This window comes from Aspergillus vadensis, assembly GCF_003184925.1.
Source record: "Aspergillus vadensis CBS 113365 unplaced genomic scaffold BO88scaffold_1, whole genome shotgun sequence".
NCBI classification, from domain to species: Eukaryota; Fungi; Ascomycota; class Eurotiomycetes; order Eurotiales; family Aspergillaceae; genus Aspergillus; species Aspergillus vadensis.
The window spans coordinates 93,891-110,892 of NW_020292039.1; the positions used below are offsets into that span (position 1 = coordinate 93,891).

General features: G+C 48.6%; 5 protein-coding genes across 5 annotated transcripts; 1 reads left to right on the forward strand and 4 right to left on the reverse strand.

Annotated features, from left to right (window-relative positions):
* Positions 1-149: 149 nt before the first annotated feature.
* BO88DRAFT_376886 (E1 ubiquitin-activating protein AOS1) lies at positions 150-2,013 on the reverse strand. Its single transcript, XM_025704377.1, is given in 5 exon segments — positions 150-235; positions 255-1,310; positions 1,363-1,534; positions 1,596-1,653; positions 1,734-2,013. 4 exon segments carry the CDS (start codon positions 1,771-1,773, stop codon positions 411-413), a joined length of 1,170 nt encoding a protein of 389 aa, XP_025567860.1. The 5' UTR covers positions 1,774-2,013; the 3' UTR covers positions 150-235; positions 255-410.
* A 96-nt stretch (positions 2,014-2,109) lies between these two features.
* BO88DRAFT_376887 (uncharacterized protein) lies at positions 2,110-4,782 on the forward strand. The gene is made up of 3 exons (XM_025704378.1): positions 2,110-2,396; positions 2,510-4,155; positions 4,220-4,782. The coding sequence occupies exons 1-3, from the start codon at positions 2,394-2,396 to the stop codon at positions 4,341-4,343; spliced, it is 1,773 nt and encodes a 590-aa protein (XP_025567861.1). The 5' UTR covers positions 2,110-2,393; the 3' UTR covers positions 4,344-4,782.
* An 846-nt stretch (positions 4,783-5,628) lies between these two features.
* BO88DRAFT_1510 (RFX family transcription factor) lies at positions 5,629-8,776 on the reverse strand. Its single transcript, XM_025701517.1, has 4 exons — positions 8,667-8,776; positions 7,807-8,533; positions 7,432-7,749; positions 5,629-7,378 (listed from the first exon to the last, which is right to left on the reverse strand). Exons 1-4 carry the CDS (start codon positions 8,680-8,682, stop codon positions 5,782-5,784), a joined length of 2,658 nt encoding a protein of 885 aa, XP_025567862.1. The 5' UTR covers positions 8,683-8,776; the 3' UTR covers positions 5,629-5,781.
* A 624-nt stretch (positions 8,777-9,400) lies between these two features.
* Positions 9,401-11,449, reverse strand: BO88DRAFT_483181 (florfenicol exporter; the record flags this gene model as incomplete). Its single annotated transcript, XM_025712204.1, has 5 exons — positions 9,401-10,219; positions 10,277-10,723; positions 10,773-10,841; positions 10,891-11,131; positions 11,189-11,449. The coding sequence occupies 5 exons, from the start codon at positions 11,447-11,449 to the stop codon at positions 9,663-9,665; spliced, it is 1,575 nt and encodes a 524-aa protein (XP_025567863.1). The 3' UTR covers positions 9,401-9,662.
* Positions 11,450-12,399: 950 nt separating this feature from the next.
* BO88DRAFT_399757 (uncharacterized protein) lies at positions 12,400-13,021 on the reverse strand. The gene has a single exon (XM_025705390.1). The coding sequence runs from the start codon at positions 12,643-12,645 to the stop codon at positions 12,451-12,453; it is 195 nt and encodes a 64-aa protein (XP_025567864.1). The 5' UTR covers positions 12,646-13,021; the 3' UTR covers positions 12,400-12,450.
* Positions 13,022-17,002: the final 3,981 nt, after the last annotated feature.

Below are 17,002 nucleotides of genomic sequence, written 5' to 3' on the forward strand. Positions count from 1 at the left end.
TATTGTATACAGATATCTCTGGCATTACGTAGTATTTTAGCTACTCTGTAGCTACGGGGTCTGGCGTGGGTATTGATTGGGATTGGTTTGGGGATTTTTGTGCATGATTAGGCTTGAATTATAAGCTGAGTCCATACTTCTCTATCAGTGTAAATGTTCATCAATTCCTAACACAAATGCGAGTGACCTATGCAACAAGTGGAATAGAAAGAAGAAATCTAGATGGCTTTATTTTTAGTAATTCCCCCGGAAAATATCGAAATCGTGTTATCAGATCTATCGTACACGTCGTAAGCGGATTCCCTCCCACCAAGTAGGGATGCCGAGATGCAAAAAGGAAGAAGAGAAAGAAAGAAGGAAAGAAAGGTCGAGATGCAATACTCCTCATCGAGTAGACTGCCGCCTACGACTTAGCGGGAGGGCATTGAAAGTGCTGGGGCTGGCTCGCCATCCAATGGGATAGCTTGGACAATTGGAACCACGGGTGGAACGGCGTTCTCAACTTCTGGAGGGAAGAATGGATGTAAGGGGTAGATGGGAGCGGTGGAGCGTTCTCCATCGAAGAGAAGCATGTTCTGGAGGGGGTGCTCTCGTGCGCTCAAGACGTTGATCACGTCCTGGGCGAGATAGCCGCCTACACATGCGGCTACGGGGCTCAGTTCACTTCCCAGGTTCTGGAGGAAAGTGCGCAGGAACCCGGCATCAAGGGTGGTGATGTCGAGCTTGAGTTCCTGGTGACAGTCGCGAGCGTGCTTTGTGAAGAGTTCCAGGTCTTGGTGGGAGAATGTGGGCAGGGCGCCGCCGGATGATTTCTGATATTCCCATAATGCGCGGAGACAGGTGAGGAGAGGTGTGACTTGTTTGCGCTTGCGTGCGATTCGGGTGAACTCCTCAGGAAGTGGCGAGGTGTTGGCGAGAATCAGCGGGGAATACACTTCGCGCTTGGTCACCATTTCGATGACCTTCTCGTTCTCTTTCTTTGTGGTGATGTTTAGGATACTGCGGGTCGGGGTTTCCTGCGTGGCGGATGGGACATTGGACTTGGTCCGCTCAATGACGAAATCGTGCGAGATTAGATCGGCGAACATGAAGCCGTAGAATCCGTGCAGTCCGGCGGCATAGAAGGGGCGGTTCGCGATGCGACAGGCCGCATTAATGGTGGTGTAGGTAGCAAAGTCAAGCTCGGTTGCGATGGTAATATCGAATTGGGCGAAGAAGTCGGGCTGTTTGAGATGGATGTCTTCTGTGTCAATGCGAAGCTGAACACGCGGGTTCATGGCGCGGACAGAGGGCGCTGCCGCTTGCGCGCGCTGCGTTGCGATCAGTATATGGACGAAGCTTGCTAGGAATGGAACAGCGCACGTTTTGACCCAAATGTTCCTGATTTATGAAGAACTGCGCGCCCAAGTCCTCTTCTGTCACCACCTCATGATCAACGATGGTCAAGGAGCCAATGCCTGCCAATACTAGATTCTTCGCAACTTCGTTCGCCAGCGCCTTAAACGTGATGAGGAGGATGTTCGCGGATCGGAGTCTATAGAGAAGTTACTGTCAGTTTGATCGGTTTGGTAAGCATTGTAGTTGGGAGAGCTCACTTTTCCTGTGCTTTAACTCCCCAGAGGCGGATCTGGCGATCGTACAGAGCGATCTCGTCTATTGCGTTCCATGGACAAGTCAAACGTCGGTTTCCATTGGATAATAGAATTTTCTCGGAGATGAGATAACTTTCTTACCCGCGCTGATAGTCTGAGCTGTATCGGGCTGTGGCTCCATTGCGACTGTTCGCGAAGGCTTTCTTTCTGGTCTATGTCGGAGTGCCGGAGAGGAGTGAGGGGAAGAAGTATGGGACGCAAGACGGCGAATGGAAAGTAGCGGATAAAGGCGGATCGGCCAGCAGTTGTGGGACTTGCATGTATCTTCGCCGTCGGCAACTGGGTCTTCCTGGATACGGAATCAGGTGAACGAGTGATTGTATATGAAGAGAGTGAAAGAAGGGAAGCGGAGAGTAGTAATAGGCAGAAGGAGAGCTTACCCCAGCATCATCACGTGCATGGGCCATTGAACAATGCTTTGGGGAAATCAAATCAATCACTTATCATTTCACCCCCTCATCAATCATCCTCCCAATTTCAATCATCTCGCCTCCTTCTTACCACCCATTCATCGGCCTTCATTTTTTTGTTCGAAGGGCCTTTCTCATGTCACCGCTGTGGCAGTTTAGTGCCTCCCTCTCGTCTGCTTAGCTGCTTTTCTCATTCGTGTCCCTCGTCATTGCCTCCTCATAATCGCGGTATAGTTACTCGGCCTCCGCTCCCGCTTCCGCTCGCTCACTGCCTCCCTCCCGGTGCTCCGAGCCAACTCCCACTGACCACGAAACAACTCACTCTCACAGAATGGTACGTTTGTGAATCTAGCCTTCCCTCCGCTACCAATAGAAACCTTACACGGCCTAAGCATCCACATGCCACCCCGCTTTGCTGCAGCTATTGACTAGCATGTACCACTGTAGTCGGGAAATTACGACTATCCTCCTGCCTCTCGCCGTCCTTCTCGTGGAGCTCGAACCAATGAGCGACAACAGCAGCAGCAACAGCAGCAGCCTCCGCTGAATCGTTTGCAGCATCTCCGGGAGCTATTAACCTCGGAGCGTAACCGCGGTGACCTCGCCTTCGCCCGTGCTGTGGAGACCTTGAATCAAGAGATAATCGATTACCGCTCTTCTCGCTTCTGGGACCGTTCTAGCTTTGAGCAAGCCAGAGCAACCCTCGACCAACACATGCAACAGCTCCAGGAACGAACGAGACAAAGCCGCGCCAATACGGACAGCTCAGGGCCACCGATGGGTCCGCGTCCAGGAGTACCAAGACTGCAGCCTTTGGGTGTTCCAGCGGCGAACCCAGACGAGAGCGCCTCCGATCCCTCACGTTCCGATAGCAGAACTCCAAGGCCCCGGGCTGGGAGGGGTAGCGACCGACCTAATCGTCTGAGGCGGCCCAGAGATTCCAATACTTCCTCTCTCCTAGATACACCGGTCCCTCATTTAGACTCTCCCACCGCCATGCCTCAGCAGGTAGAAGATGAACACCAGTTGGACCGTGCAAGGACCAAACGTCGAAAGCTGGAGACAGATGATAATAGAGAAGGACTACAGGGCTTCCGCTATGGTCAATATGGCCAGGTGGTGCCTGGGGCACTCAGGATGGAGTTAACTAGCTGCGATGGGGGAAGATATGAGCCGCATGGCGAGAGCTCATGGCCAGAGAACATTCTTCGCAATGACGCTTCCGTATACTGTACGAAATCTGATCGCTGCAATCTTGTTCTGAAGCACCAGGGGGAGTCCCCGTTCTGCCTGAAGAAGATTGTAATCAAAGCGCCCAAATCAGGCTACAACTCCCCGTACGTTTCAGCTGGGCTAGATACTCTATCTCAGACTATCACTGACAATGTCAAAAGGATCCGGGAAGGCATGGTTTTCGTATCAATGTCATGTGATGAAGTCCTAGCCCGTACAGCTGCTTTCGAAGTGCAATGGGAATCAACTCGGCCCTTCGCGCGGCATTTACCCGGCGGAATGCAACCATCCCAGGAGTATCTAAATGCATATCGACCTCCGCTGCAAAGTTTAGGTCGGGGCCCAGTTGTTGACCCCTCCTCGGATTCAGAATCAGATAGTACTGATGACCCCGGCGCTGTAGAACCTAGTGCTAGCAATGTGCCAGACCCCACGTCTGAATTTCGAGTCACAACTGAGTACAGTGCGCAGTCCGACGTACGTCATGATCGACTTGACTACATGGACGATGACGACCTGCTTTCCCTTACGGATACCGATAGTATGCCTATAGGACGGATGGACGAGGACAACACAATATGCTCGGACAGTGAGATGAGCCTAAGCGACGATGATTCAAATGTCAGCACATTCACACGACGTCAGCGAGAGCTATCACGTCGAATTCGAGCTATGCGTCGCCGCTATGTCGCAGAGCGAGAGGGCCAACCAAGGCGACGACCATACCTAACCCTGCCAACACCAGGTCTGCGCCCTGAAGGCACACTAGGCTCAGAGTCTCCTCAACTAATGAAACCACATGCTCGCTTTTCCATTGAGCGCAATAAAAGCATGGTCAGCATCAAATTCGATCCACCTCCGTACGTTCCTTCCCACGATGCTCTTCTAAATAGGTATACGTTATTCTCTAACCAACCAATGCAGCTCAGGACGATATATCCTCGTCAAGCTATGGAGTCCTCACAGCGGCAAAAATATAGACATCCAAAGCATCATCGCCTACGGCTACGCCGGGACCAGATTCTTCCCTGCTTTGAGTTTCAGGTAAACCAAACCAGTGGGATTTCTCCTTTTTCTCTTCCCCCTCTTCCTCCCTTCTTCTGAATCAATCATACCAGAATTTTATCTGGGTCTGCTACTGTAGATTTCACTTGCATACAATAATACAGCCAACCAGCACAACTAGACGAATGCACTTTGCGAAAGCTCGGAACGGAACTGCACGGAATGGAACATAATGCTTGGTGTTTATGGAGTATGGCGTCGATTGACTATCATCGCATGGTGTCTTTCTTACCTTTCTCTTTTTCTCCTTTCGAGTGCTCAAACCGACTGCTAACACGAACTTACCATCCCTGAAATCAATGGTCATTGTTGATGCCTCCTCTCATCACACATTACATGCTGAATCACTTCATAACCCATGGACCCATTGCATGTCCTCATCTGACAATTCTCGAATGACAAATGGACATCATATTATTTACTAGGTAGTAAATTATTCCATCCAAATGGAATACCTAGAATGTACTTACTATCTATCTTCCTATCACACCTGCGATCATACTTGAGAAATCGTAAATTTGAAAAAGAAATGGCTATTTATCACTCAATACATCAATCGTCAAAGGCCATGAACAGGAAAACACAGGAAGGAGGTCAAGATCACTCAATCCAGCAGAAGTAAAATACAAGCAAAGTCATCATCCAACGAAACCCAGACTAGCATTGCGCCCTTTTCCGCGTTGAGTAAATCACAGTATGAAGGAAGGAAAGTGAGATCAGCTCTTGTATACTGAGCCGTCATGTAGAATGAGTGACAAGGGTGGGATGTGTGATTAGGCATGAAAGACCCTGTCGGGAGTAGATCAAGGTCTCATGATTCGAGAGAAACCAGGCCCAAGAGCTATTAACTCATGTATTTCGAGTCCCATAGCAAAAGGATGACCGGGTAGGCCAGCCAGAAGCAGCTAGGTAATTAGCAAGTCGGGGGTTTCCATGGACGTTGGTTGTCGTTATTAGCTGTTCCTGGAATGAACCAGGCCAGAACAATGAAAACGAGGGAAAGGTATTAAAATGAGCGTAGGAAAAGGAGGCGCCAGGAAGAATGGCATCCCGACGACAATAACCTGAGAATCGTCGGCAGACCGAAACATATGTACAAAGACGGGCCTCGGTCATCTGCAGCCACAGCGTGAAGTGAAACAAAATATGAAAAATTAGCAGGATCAACCCGCTATTAGATTTGTACGATCGTCAACCTGCACAGACAGCATTGCTGCAGGTCAACGTATCTCGAATCGATGCTGTCATTTCTCGTCTCTCGTGCAAAGATCGTCGAACGCCGAGCTTTCCTCTGAAATAGACGTAAATAGTGATCAAGCCAAATAGTACTCCGGGAAAAAGGATCCAACTCCGCCCATAAGCAAAGAAAACAGGTTTTTCTCTTTCCAAGAACGAAATTCAAATGGTTATGTGAAGGTAAATTATATGACGACGACATCTCCCTCAGCATCCGCTGGGTCAGAGACCATCATATCACCATATTTACCAACGGTCATCAGCATCGAATCATCGTCAAGGTCAATGGCGCTATCATCATTGTTGGGGGCCTGGAAACCAGTGATGCTTTCGGAAACACTGCTAGGCTTCTCGGTTTCCATTGTGTTCTGATTTGATTCAGCTTCCATCTGCGAGCGATGCATTGGTGTCTGCGTTTGCGTAAGACTCTCCGCTGATGTTGGACTGGCAGCCGACCTTGTCCTCGAATGAGTGGCGTGTTGGGACTCATTCTTGTCCGGCACTGGGCAGTTAGACGGTTTCATGAGGAAGTTGGTTGGCCCCTGCTGGTTGGAGCTCAGGGTTGCGTAGTGCAAGGTGCTTGGGGTGTAACGCATAAATCCTCCTTTTTCGGCCTGCCATAGCATCATTTCATGGAAGAAAACCTTGGTCATCCACCAGGCGCTGAAACTCTGGGCGCCACCTAGAGTCAACCGCCGTAGTATGCAATCCCATAAAGCATCGACTTTCTCGATGATACACTGCGTACTGTGATGGGGGAAGACAGAAGGTAGGTTGAGGATGAATGATATCCACTTGTCTGGAAAGTTGTAGTCATCTCCCGCAGCCGACTCCACGGGGTACTTGTGTGCCTGGATGTCTTCGTCGGTATCTGGCCGGGTGTAGAACGGGAGGGCAGCAGAAGGATTCATGTCCGCAACAGGAGTAAGCAAAGCCCGAACATCATGCTTCAATACCAGTGCTGTTGCAAGTTCGGAACAGCGTGGGATATTCGCCTTCACGATCATCTCCTGAGGATCCACCAAGGTTTTGAAGTCGAACCACATCTGATTTCTGTTGTCGGGATGGCACAACCAAGCCGCAGCCGCGTTTGCAGATTGATTCACATCGAGCATGTGCTTCAGAAGGTTGCAGAAGATATGAGCCGGGATTAATCTTGCCTCCGATACATGCAGTGGCTGAGACTTGAATGTATCGGCAATATGGGCTGTAAGTTTCTGAGAGATGGAGCTGAAAGCATCCAACACGAGCTTGGGAACGACCTGCGTAGTAAGTGGCGCAACGAAAGCGATCATTTTCTGGTACATTATCCAGTCACATTCCTTGATCCACGGAGCAAGATTTGGGTGGGTTAAGAGTTTCTGGACTGGTACGGTCAAAGTTCCATGGAAGGCAGAGAAATAACGTAGCATGTTTCTTTCCTTGCAGTATCTGAAACTGTCGATGACGGAGATGCAGTGTGAACGGTAGAGAGCCGCCAGAGCCGCAGCAATCTTCGAATCAGTATTGGCTGGTAGATAGTCACTGATATCAGGAAGCTGCAGAGATTCGTTGTCCATTGGGGGAGAGTCGGAAGACGGTAGGTGAAGCATTTGGTGTATCAACTTTCCTGATGTGCTTGCCATACTGTCTAGTCTGATGGATGAACCAGTGTGAGACTCGGATGAAGATTGGCAGTCACATCCCGAAGTAGATGGGGTGGCAGTGAACTTTGGTGCAAAAGATGTCGTAGGCGAAGGGAATACAGCAGTATCTGCAGGAGGCTGTGGCGCAACACTAACACTGTGATCTATGTAAGTACTTGAATCCGTGAATGAGTCCATCACGTGACGCACCTCTTCTGCATCATGTCATCAACTTTGCTTTCAGTGACATTTGCTGCGCTGTTCGTGTTTGATGGCAACTGTGGATTGAGGGGTGGTGGCTTCTGCTGCTTCTCCTCAATGACAGTGAGGTCCACATAGTGATACTTCGATTCGCCCCGAACACCAAGTCTTCTAGTCTGCACATTTGGGAAGATAATGCGCACAAGCTTGCCAAAGGAAGCAGGGTTCAGAACTGACACTCGTTCTGTTCCACACTTCTCTGCATAGCAGCAGTACACGCGATCACGGCGCACTGAACCGCTGCTCTTGCGGCAGTTTTCCTTCAGCCTAGACTGTTGTGAGCAAACTATTACCATGCATAGAACTGCAATAACGAAGTCTTACCAAATCATCGCAAAGACTTGTTTGACTTTCTCGGCCTTGCCTCCAGCCCCTTCATGCTTCAAGACCTCGGCTGCCATTTGCTTCAGCGAATATCCCTCATATTGCCGGAGCAGTTTGCGCAATTCGTTATCGTTGGCTAGCGACGAGCTCGACCCCTTCTTCTTCTTCGCGCCAGCTTCGGAGATATCATTGTCTTCCAGTACATGTTCAGGCACATGGTTCTCAATCCCACTGTCATACATGGCTGTGTATTGGGGCATCGGCACGCCCGCCAATCCATGGCTTGGTAGACCAGAAGGGATGGAGTGATGTGACATATGGTGACCATGCATTGCATGGCTGGGAAATTCCTCTGCCCTGGGCATCACAGCATGGTGAGGATCCTGCATGGTCGGGTCGAGGGACGCTCCGTTCACCGGGTGCGACAACTGTTGGCCAAATCGCATGATGATATCCTCCGGGTTACCGCCGAAAACATTGTGACTAGCAGTGGCTTGGGTGGGTAGGAACTGGGAAAAGCCATCGGCAAGCTGTTGGTCCTGGGTCTGCTGGGTCGTGTTGGAGTGGATGCTAGCCGTCGAGCCTCTGGACCGCGGGCGTCGACTGTTTCGGGATACTACGGTTTCGGAGCGTGATCTCATGAGATCAGCCGTCCCGGGGCGACAGTGAGTTGCTACAATCTGGGTTGCTTGGGAAGCAGCACTCGATGATTGGGAGGCCGCGCGGGCTGCGGTTCCTGCAAGTTAGCCAGCAGTCCAACGTACAGCAGATGAGGAGGGAAGGCAATCAAGGTCTCCAGGTGCGGAGAAGGTCAGATGGAAGCAGACACGTCGCCTGCAGGAAGGAAGGCAGCTTCTTACCCATCTCAGGAGGCATCTCTTTCTCTTTTAGGATCTGCTACGCTGTGCAGTGTCTGTCTGGGTTTCCTTGTTGCTGGGTGAGAGACGATCGGTAACCACGGGCAATAGCGTCTGTTTTGATCCTTCACGGAGCCACCCTCGACCGCACGAGGTCCACACCGCAAGAAGGACAGCAAGAACGTGAACCAACGGAGCTAGAAGTTGATGAGTTGTCGTCAAGGCATCAAGAGGGGTTGTCGAGCTGAAACAGGCTGGCTATGGAAGGCTCATAGCGACAGTGTCCAGAAGGTCGAAGTGTGGTGTTCGAAGGAGGATAAACAGAGAAATTGGTTCCTCAAGCAACGACCGGGCGCTTGTTTGGGTCACGCATCACGTGGTGCTTACCTAACTGACATTCTTCGTCACAAACAAACAAGTTAACTAACAAGTATGTACTCCCGACCTCCTCGTGTTCCCCCAAATAGATAGAGATAGGTACCCTTATAACTGCTGCGTATTGGCTCATAAACTAGGGGTGGTTACTCTAACATTCTGATTCTCATAAAAGCCATTATTATACTCTTTTGCGGCAATATGTTCTGCTTGACCGTCCTGTGTTCACACCTAGACAACCCATCAGTCGGTCACTTCAGCCGCATTTAGATTATCTAAGCTGAGCCCCGTGACTTCATCGACCACGTCTAGTCTAGTCTCAACACTAAACAACAGACTTCCACTTTATACTTCCATCTCCACTTGAATCATACTATTCCAACCACAATGCCAATCCTTTCTCCTCCACCCATCTATGCATCTACAAAACTAGGAGAGAAGAACAGCGAAATAAACGATGGAAATGATCAATTCTTCTATAAATCTAACTGGTATCGCTTGCTTGCAAAACAGTGGTATCGCCAAATGCCGCTAAAAGAAAACCCGAATCAAGAATGTGTGGAGAAGAATCAAACAACATCTACTTTACCAGTCCCACTACACCATTTTTAGCCCTTTTCCTCCCTAGTTTCCGTTGGCTTTGGCCTTGAGTCTCCTTTCACGGGCATGTCGCCAGCCAGGGCCCCATCGATCTTCGACATACAGCAACGGAGTCATCACGAGGGTAATGCCGGCAAGCAAGAGGAAAGTATAATCCGGCTTCAAGGCGTCAAGGATAGGCTGCACGACAGCCACACCGCCAGCTCCAAGCAGGCACCGCATCAGATTGTTCACTGCTGTCGCACTGGCGCTAGCACCTGGGTAAAGATCAATGACCAGAGCGCTGTTGATGGTGAAAAGCCCTGTTGAGCAGAACGCAATGAAGTACTGCAGAATGATAGGAACCGCCAGGTGTGTCCGCAGAGACACACCATACAGAGCAACGGTCACGATGAAGATGGCAATCACCCACCAGGTATTGCGCATCCGGGCAACCTCAATGGGGAAGTCGGGGTGTGATTTCAGATTGACACGTGTGCCTGCCGGGTAGCCGTGTTTCTCGCAATATTCGCGTTCGGTAAGGCGGTGGTTGTAATCCATGAGATAGCCGACCAGATAAGAGCCAGACATGCATCCAAAGCCTGCCAGTGCATGAGCGATTATTCAGACCGAGTTTCGGAGACGATCATATTACTTACCATTGCCCAGGAAAGTAAGTCCAATATCCAGGGATGACAGGCCGTACACTTCGCTGAAGAGGTCCGTGGTACTGGATGTCACCATACTCCACACTGTGTATACAATACTTCCAAAGAACAGAGTGATGAAAACGTCCTTTTCGACGAGGAATGTCAAAGGAGCGAAAACCGATTTCCAGCTGCTTTGGGTCTTCTTCGCTTCCGGTTGCGCTCCCTCGACAACCCCCTTCTGGCCGGTGATCGAGTAGATGAAGGGTTTATGGATGCCATTGAGCTTCACAGTTCCATTTCCAGCAATTGGCCTCAATGTCTCCGGAAGGAGCACCAGAATGGACAGGAGACTCACGCCCCCGGCAATCGTGAGGAACCAAAAGATAGATCGATATCCGAGATATTGAGTGAAGATGCCGCCGAAAACCGGCCCGATTCCTTGTCCAAGCATGCGAACTTGATTCTGTCAGCTTAACCATCCCGCAAGCAAAGGGGGTGTTCTTACCTCCACCGAAGATACCAACCAAGCTACCTCTTTCTTCCGAGTTTGTGATATCCCCAATCACTCCGGCTCCTAATCATGGTTAGCAAGATGCTATGATAGGCTGTGAGGTTACTCTTACCGATTGAGATGGTGGCCGCGCTACCAGCAGCCTGCAATGCTCGGAAGGCCATGAGCTCACCATAGTTCTTGGATTCGGCGAGAGCGATGTTGGCTACGAGGTAAACGACGAATGTTCCAATGAAAACAGGCCGTCTACCCGTGGCGTCTGACATCGAACCCCAGAAGCTAGGGGCGAGGCCTTGGACGATCATGTACACGGTGATGGTGAGAGTTGCGAGCGACATGCTGATGTTGAGGGACTATCATGGTACGGTCAATATGCCAGGTCCAGGAAGCCATGGAACCGAGGTACTCACTTTTGAGACATCATCCAGGGCAGGGAAGTAAATGTTCGACGAAAGCGGAGAGAATATGGCGGCGAGGGAGACGATGCAAACCATTTGCAGCTTGCGAGACCGTGTGAAGATATGATGCGGTGGCTTCTCGGATGACTGAGCCTCGAGAGTCGAGGGCTCCGGAGAGAGAGATTCCTTGTCGGAGTCATTGTCTCTAGGGGTGACCTGTGGTACAGGGACCTTTTCAAGGTCTGATCTTGATGAAGATGTGGTTGAAGACATGATTGTTGATATGACTCGGGGCCAGCCTCGAAGCACGTTGGCAATCTGTGAACCACCTTGGGGAGGAATATCAAAGCTGAGATTGCAAGCCCGGAAGTGCGAGGCCAATGCACTTTATGTTTCGGAGTTTTGGAATTGATCTGGCACTGGGCCAAAACATCTTCGAAAACTCGATTAAAAAGCAGATGCAGGATTGCTCCACTGCGGAGCATCTTGGACGGACGGGGGGCTATCCATCATCCATGACCTTCCTAAAGAGGGTAAATGTGGGTGGCAAGAGCCGGTGTTATCGCCAAGGTATGAACGGAGACGTGGGTTTAGGAGTATCTCTTCGGCCGGTCTTACTTGGCGACTAGTAGTCTAGGTCACATCCGAGAGAGTCCAAGCCGTCGGGCAGCCGACGAAGAAACAGAAACCAAAAAAAAAATTAAAAAGGGCGAAAGGGCGGAGCTACCAAGATCTGCATACATGACGTGGGCCCGGCGTGGTGATGAAATTCCAGAACGAGCATGCTTTCCAGGCCATCCTGGACTACGACTAGCGCCTGCACCTCGAGAGCTGACGGATTTAGTCAACTTAGCATACAGATTTCCAGCGAATGGTGTGTGTGAAGGACCGGGCACGCCTGTCATGCGCAAGGGTCTAGATGGAAGCGGAGCCCGTGATAAGGGAGCTGAGCAGGCTATTCAGTGGCGCCGTGGCGGAGCGTTGGGCTACATGGTATGGAGTAGATAGGCCGTCGACTCTTCTCAGCCAACATCTCCCACATGTGTTGACGGAGAAGGCTGTCTCCCACGCAGAAGCTAAGCGTGATCAACACGGAGAGGCCCGATGCAACGCGAGACGGCAAGGCAAGTCATCAATTGACGACTCAGGGCGCCAGGGTCCCTATCCCCCCCCTTTAGAAGGAGTAGTTGTAGGAAACAGGGAGCACGCACGCGCGCCAGTATGAGCAATCTGAGATCAGCCTGATTGGCGAACTGCTCAGGTGTAGTGGGTTGCTATGGATCTCGGGGATCTACATCAGGCCCATACGCACTAAGAAGGGGGTGGGTGTGTGGGAGGATGATTGCATGGGAGGCGAGGACCAAAAAAATCGAGTGCGACGCCCAGACAACGAGTTTTCTTGGGATGGATTCCTGACAAGCTGGCCAGCCTCGCTGGGCTGGTTCCACCGTGGCTGCAGATTGCGGCATTGGGGGTGGAGTGAAGCTATACCAAGACACCTTGAGGGAGCTCTCCCACGGGAGAATCGCCAACCACAACTCCACAGCCAATGAGCACCTGATCGGGTCAGTGCGGGAGGTCTACGTAACAGATGGTAAGCTTAAATATGAGACAAATAGAACTTGCCAATAGGGGTGGTGGATAGGGTGGAAAAGGAGTAGATACACAAACAGGATGGCAGTAGAAGTGAAGCAAAGAAAATACAGGATGGGGGGAAATCAACAGGGTGAGATGCATAATAATAGAAAGTGATGACGAAGATGCCGTGAGGATATGAGGCACCAATGCATGTAAATCACGAAAACGGATAGTGTAGGGACTCTAGGGAGGTGTATGGAGTGTCGGAACACGCAGAGCAAGAGGGTCTGAGACTGATTGATCGCAATAGTGTGGTTGACGACGTAGATCGCGGATGGAGCAAGATGAGACCTTGAACTGGATCTCCACCAACTTTTCTCCTTCTTCCTCCGTGGGACTCCGTTCTACTACTACTATCTACTACTAACGGTACTACTAACTGTCGACAGCAACTGTGCTGAAGAGCTAACCTCACTAGTCGCAGTAAATCAACCCCCCGAAAATCAAATTCGATAGATAACAACGACAACGGAACAATTTATTCTGCCATCAGTCATGCTTACTATGTAACCGAACGAGTTACTACATATTTCACCGAATATTCTCCTCTCTCTCTCTCCCTTTTTTTTTCCTAAGCGACGACAACAATTACTTATGCCAAGGATCACAACAACAAAAAAGGGAACTTGTGCCAAGAGCACACCCTAATTCTTCCCTGATAAGAAGGTTAAAACACTACTACTAAATCAGCACTAAAACTACCCATAACTACCCATTCCTTCAAATCCATCCTCACTGCGTCGTCCTGCACTAGCGCCGGAACCGCGAACTAAACAAGCAAATCAGGGGTCCCAAGCACACCATAACGTCCCTTTTTCCTCTTCTTTTTTGGCCCCTCTCTTTTCTCTTTTCTCTTTTCTTTTTAAATGATCATCGTATACCAAGTGATCCGGCAGTAGTGTGCGGATTATCATAATTAAACTGAAATATTCTTATCTTCATTATTATTCTAATATTATTTATTTGGGCATCACTACTATATCACTTAACCAACTTGAAGACAACAAAATAAAAGGATTAATATCTACGGAGTATCTATACTAGAAACTAACTACGATGAAATATAGACTAGTGGGTGGCTCAGCAGAGATATTTCTCCAACTAGTAGTATTAACAGTAGTAATTTCACGACGATTATTATTTATTTATCTACTATTTACTTCAGGCTCAGACTCAGACCTCCCCCCCCTCTCTCTCTACCCGAATCACCAATTCCGACTGGTTAAAGTTCCCTGCAAAGTGGAGGCGATGATCTACGCCGGCGGCCGCCACTTGAGACGGGCGGTCAATCGGGAGGCGTACGGGAGTAGAAACTGTTTAGATTTTTGTGTTTGGGGCTGGTCCGGTCCTGTCTTCTTGTTTCTTGTCTTGGCAGAGGTGGTTCGGATGGCTGATGTTTGAGGTGGTGTGTGTTGTGTTTTGTTGTGTGGATTTGTGTTGGATTATGTGTTGTTGTGTTGAGACGGTGAAGATATATCCATCTATCCTTTCCATCTTTCGTAGAATTTATGAATCATGCAGTGTAAGTTATTTTATTGACTGCCTCTTCGTATTCAATGCCACCACCACTACCACTATTACTGCTGTGAAAGTAAGTACCTTCTGGACCAGATCGGGATCTAGACAAGATGCGAGCCGACAACTGAAGAAAATAATAAAATAAGATTCGAAAACTATAATTGAATTAAATAAAAAAGAGAAAATAAATAATATAATTGGGATAATAGACTAGAACTAACTAGGTTATTGTTATCACGGCGCGGCCCTTGTTCAAACCAACTCAAATTCGATCCGGTATCTTCCGTTACATTTCTTTCTTTGCCTAGAAACTCTACATCTAGTACTACTTATACTGGTAGATAGGTAGGTAATCCGTCATTATGCACTTACATATTTAGTACCTGTCAGGACCTGCAGATAACAGAAAAAAAGAAATGAAGTAGAAAGAAGAAGAAGAAGAAGCAAAAAGATATATATTAAAACCTTTTTTTTGCCCCTTGTCAACTCTCTCACACACTCACACACTCTCTCTCTCCCTTAGCGAGGTTCAACTAATTAACTAATTTACTAACTTACTGTAATTATCCCGCTCCCCTCCCTCTCTCCGTTTGTGGCCAAACCCGAGAACCAGTCATATTGCACAGCCCGAGCGAAGTATGTATGCATGTATGCATGCATGCCTCGCTACATACTTACACAACCGGTTCTGGTTCTACCACACATACAGTGGATAGTACCGATCTGTTGTGTTAGTACTCTTTTTTCAGTTTTAGTGTGCTACTACTATCTTCCGACACGACCAAGAATCTTGGCCTGAGGCCAAGAAAAAGCCCAAGAAAGAAGAACAACTATCTAAAATCGGGAATTGGTTGGGATTGTCTTCCAAGGCTCGGGTATGCAGCCAAGACAACACGAGAGAATGAGAAGAAATCTTGCAGTGTGTCGCTTGTTCTCGACCTGTCTATCTATCTATCTCTTTGTTTGTCTGTCTGTCTGTCTGTCTGCCATACTGCAGGAGGTATCGACTGTTGGTTAGGCTGCAATCGGTGATTATCAGTCATGACATACCTGTGCATTTGCTAGTTAGTACACAGTAGGATGTCGTCACATCATTATCACTATACGCTAATCATCACAACTACTAGCTAGCTAGTTAGCTATCTACTGTAGATAACTAGTATACGTCTACAGTAGCAGCTTGACAGACCTAAACTAGCACTACCACTGCTACCACTACTACAATTACAATTAATTTATTCCAACGACGACACAAAAGTAATATATACATACATATGCACTTCATCTATTTTTAATACTAGTAGTAGTTAGTACCCGCAAGGTTTGCGCACGTACAACACCTCTGTCATCGTCGTCATTCTTATCTTCAGAGCTCGAGCAGCAGCAGCAGCAGCAGATCAGATCAATTAACATACTCGGTATAGCGTATATGTATTCTTCACATGGGACCTGGCAGACACACCTTTCTCCTCTCACACATTCTCTGCCTATCATTCTCATCAAGCAGTACTTTGACGTGCCGATATCTGAGACATCCCCCTCCCTCCCTCATCCATCCATCCATCATCCTTCCAAAACTTCCATATGCCCGTTTGTAACCACTCACAGAGTGAAAATCAAACACAGATAACTGAATAAAAAGAAAGAGATAGATAGATAAAGACCCCTGTCACACAGTAAGCGAAGCACACAGTAGTAAACTACCTAATGACTCTTCACTAATCCTGCACCTATAAGTCTTGGCTGCAGCCCGAAAGGAGGGGCAATTAATTTATTCACCAACCTTTTTGCTAAGGTCTCCCGTTTGCCTCTTCCCCCTCCTCCCCTCTTCGCTTTTCTTCTGTTCGCTTCGCTTTCGAAGTAGTACGCAATACAATCATGCACACGGGAGTAGAATCCCTGTCTTGCCGGTGCCGATAGAAGGATTTGGTTGCTCGGTAAGATGTCTCCCCGTCGGGATGAGGAGGGGAGGTTAGTAGTCGGAAAATCACCTACTTTTCTTTTTTTCCCCTTCTCAACTATAGAATCGAATATGGAAGGGAGGGGGTTGAGGGAGGAGTGTTACACGAAAGTATTATCTATTTATACCATATCATCAAACTTATCAATCTATATCAGTCCTGTGTTATTAACCTTCAATAAAATGGAGATATTTCTTCTTCAGCATTAACTAGTATAAGTATATCATTGAAAGTTAAGCACACCCCCCTCTTCATAGTACTCACCACTAGACACCACTACCACTACATACCACCAAGTAAATGAATTCAGCCACCTCGATTCCTAAAACCAGGGTCACCCCCACAACCCGAAAGCCATCAACAGAGAATGAATGCAACATCGGGAAGCCGACGGACAGACCGGCATGCAGACAGAGCAGTTAGGACACACGGGATGTTTCAGCTTTCTAAGCCACACATCGTTGGATTGGGCCGAAAAACTAAAGCAACTAAGATGGTAGCTAAGAACGATGGATGCATAGTTATTAATTTAATTGAGGGACAATAGTATAGCATAGGATAGTATAGTATACCGGGATATGAATGACCCTAAGCCGCGGCTAACTAACTAACTAGCTAACCAAAGTACGTATGTACACAGTAGTAACAGTAGTCTAGACCAGGACTACAGACATCCATGCACGATTGCATAATCCCAATCCCAATAACT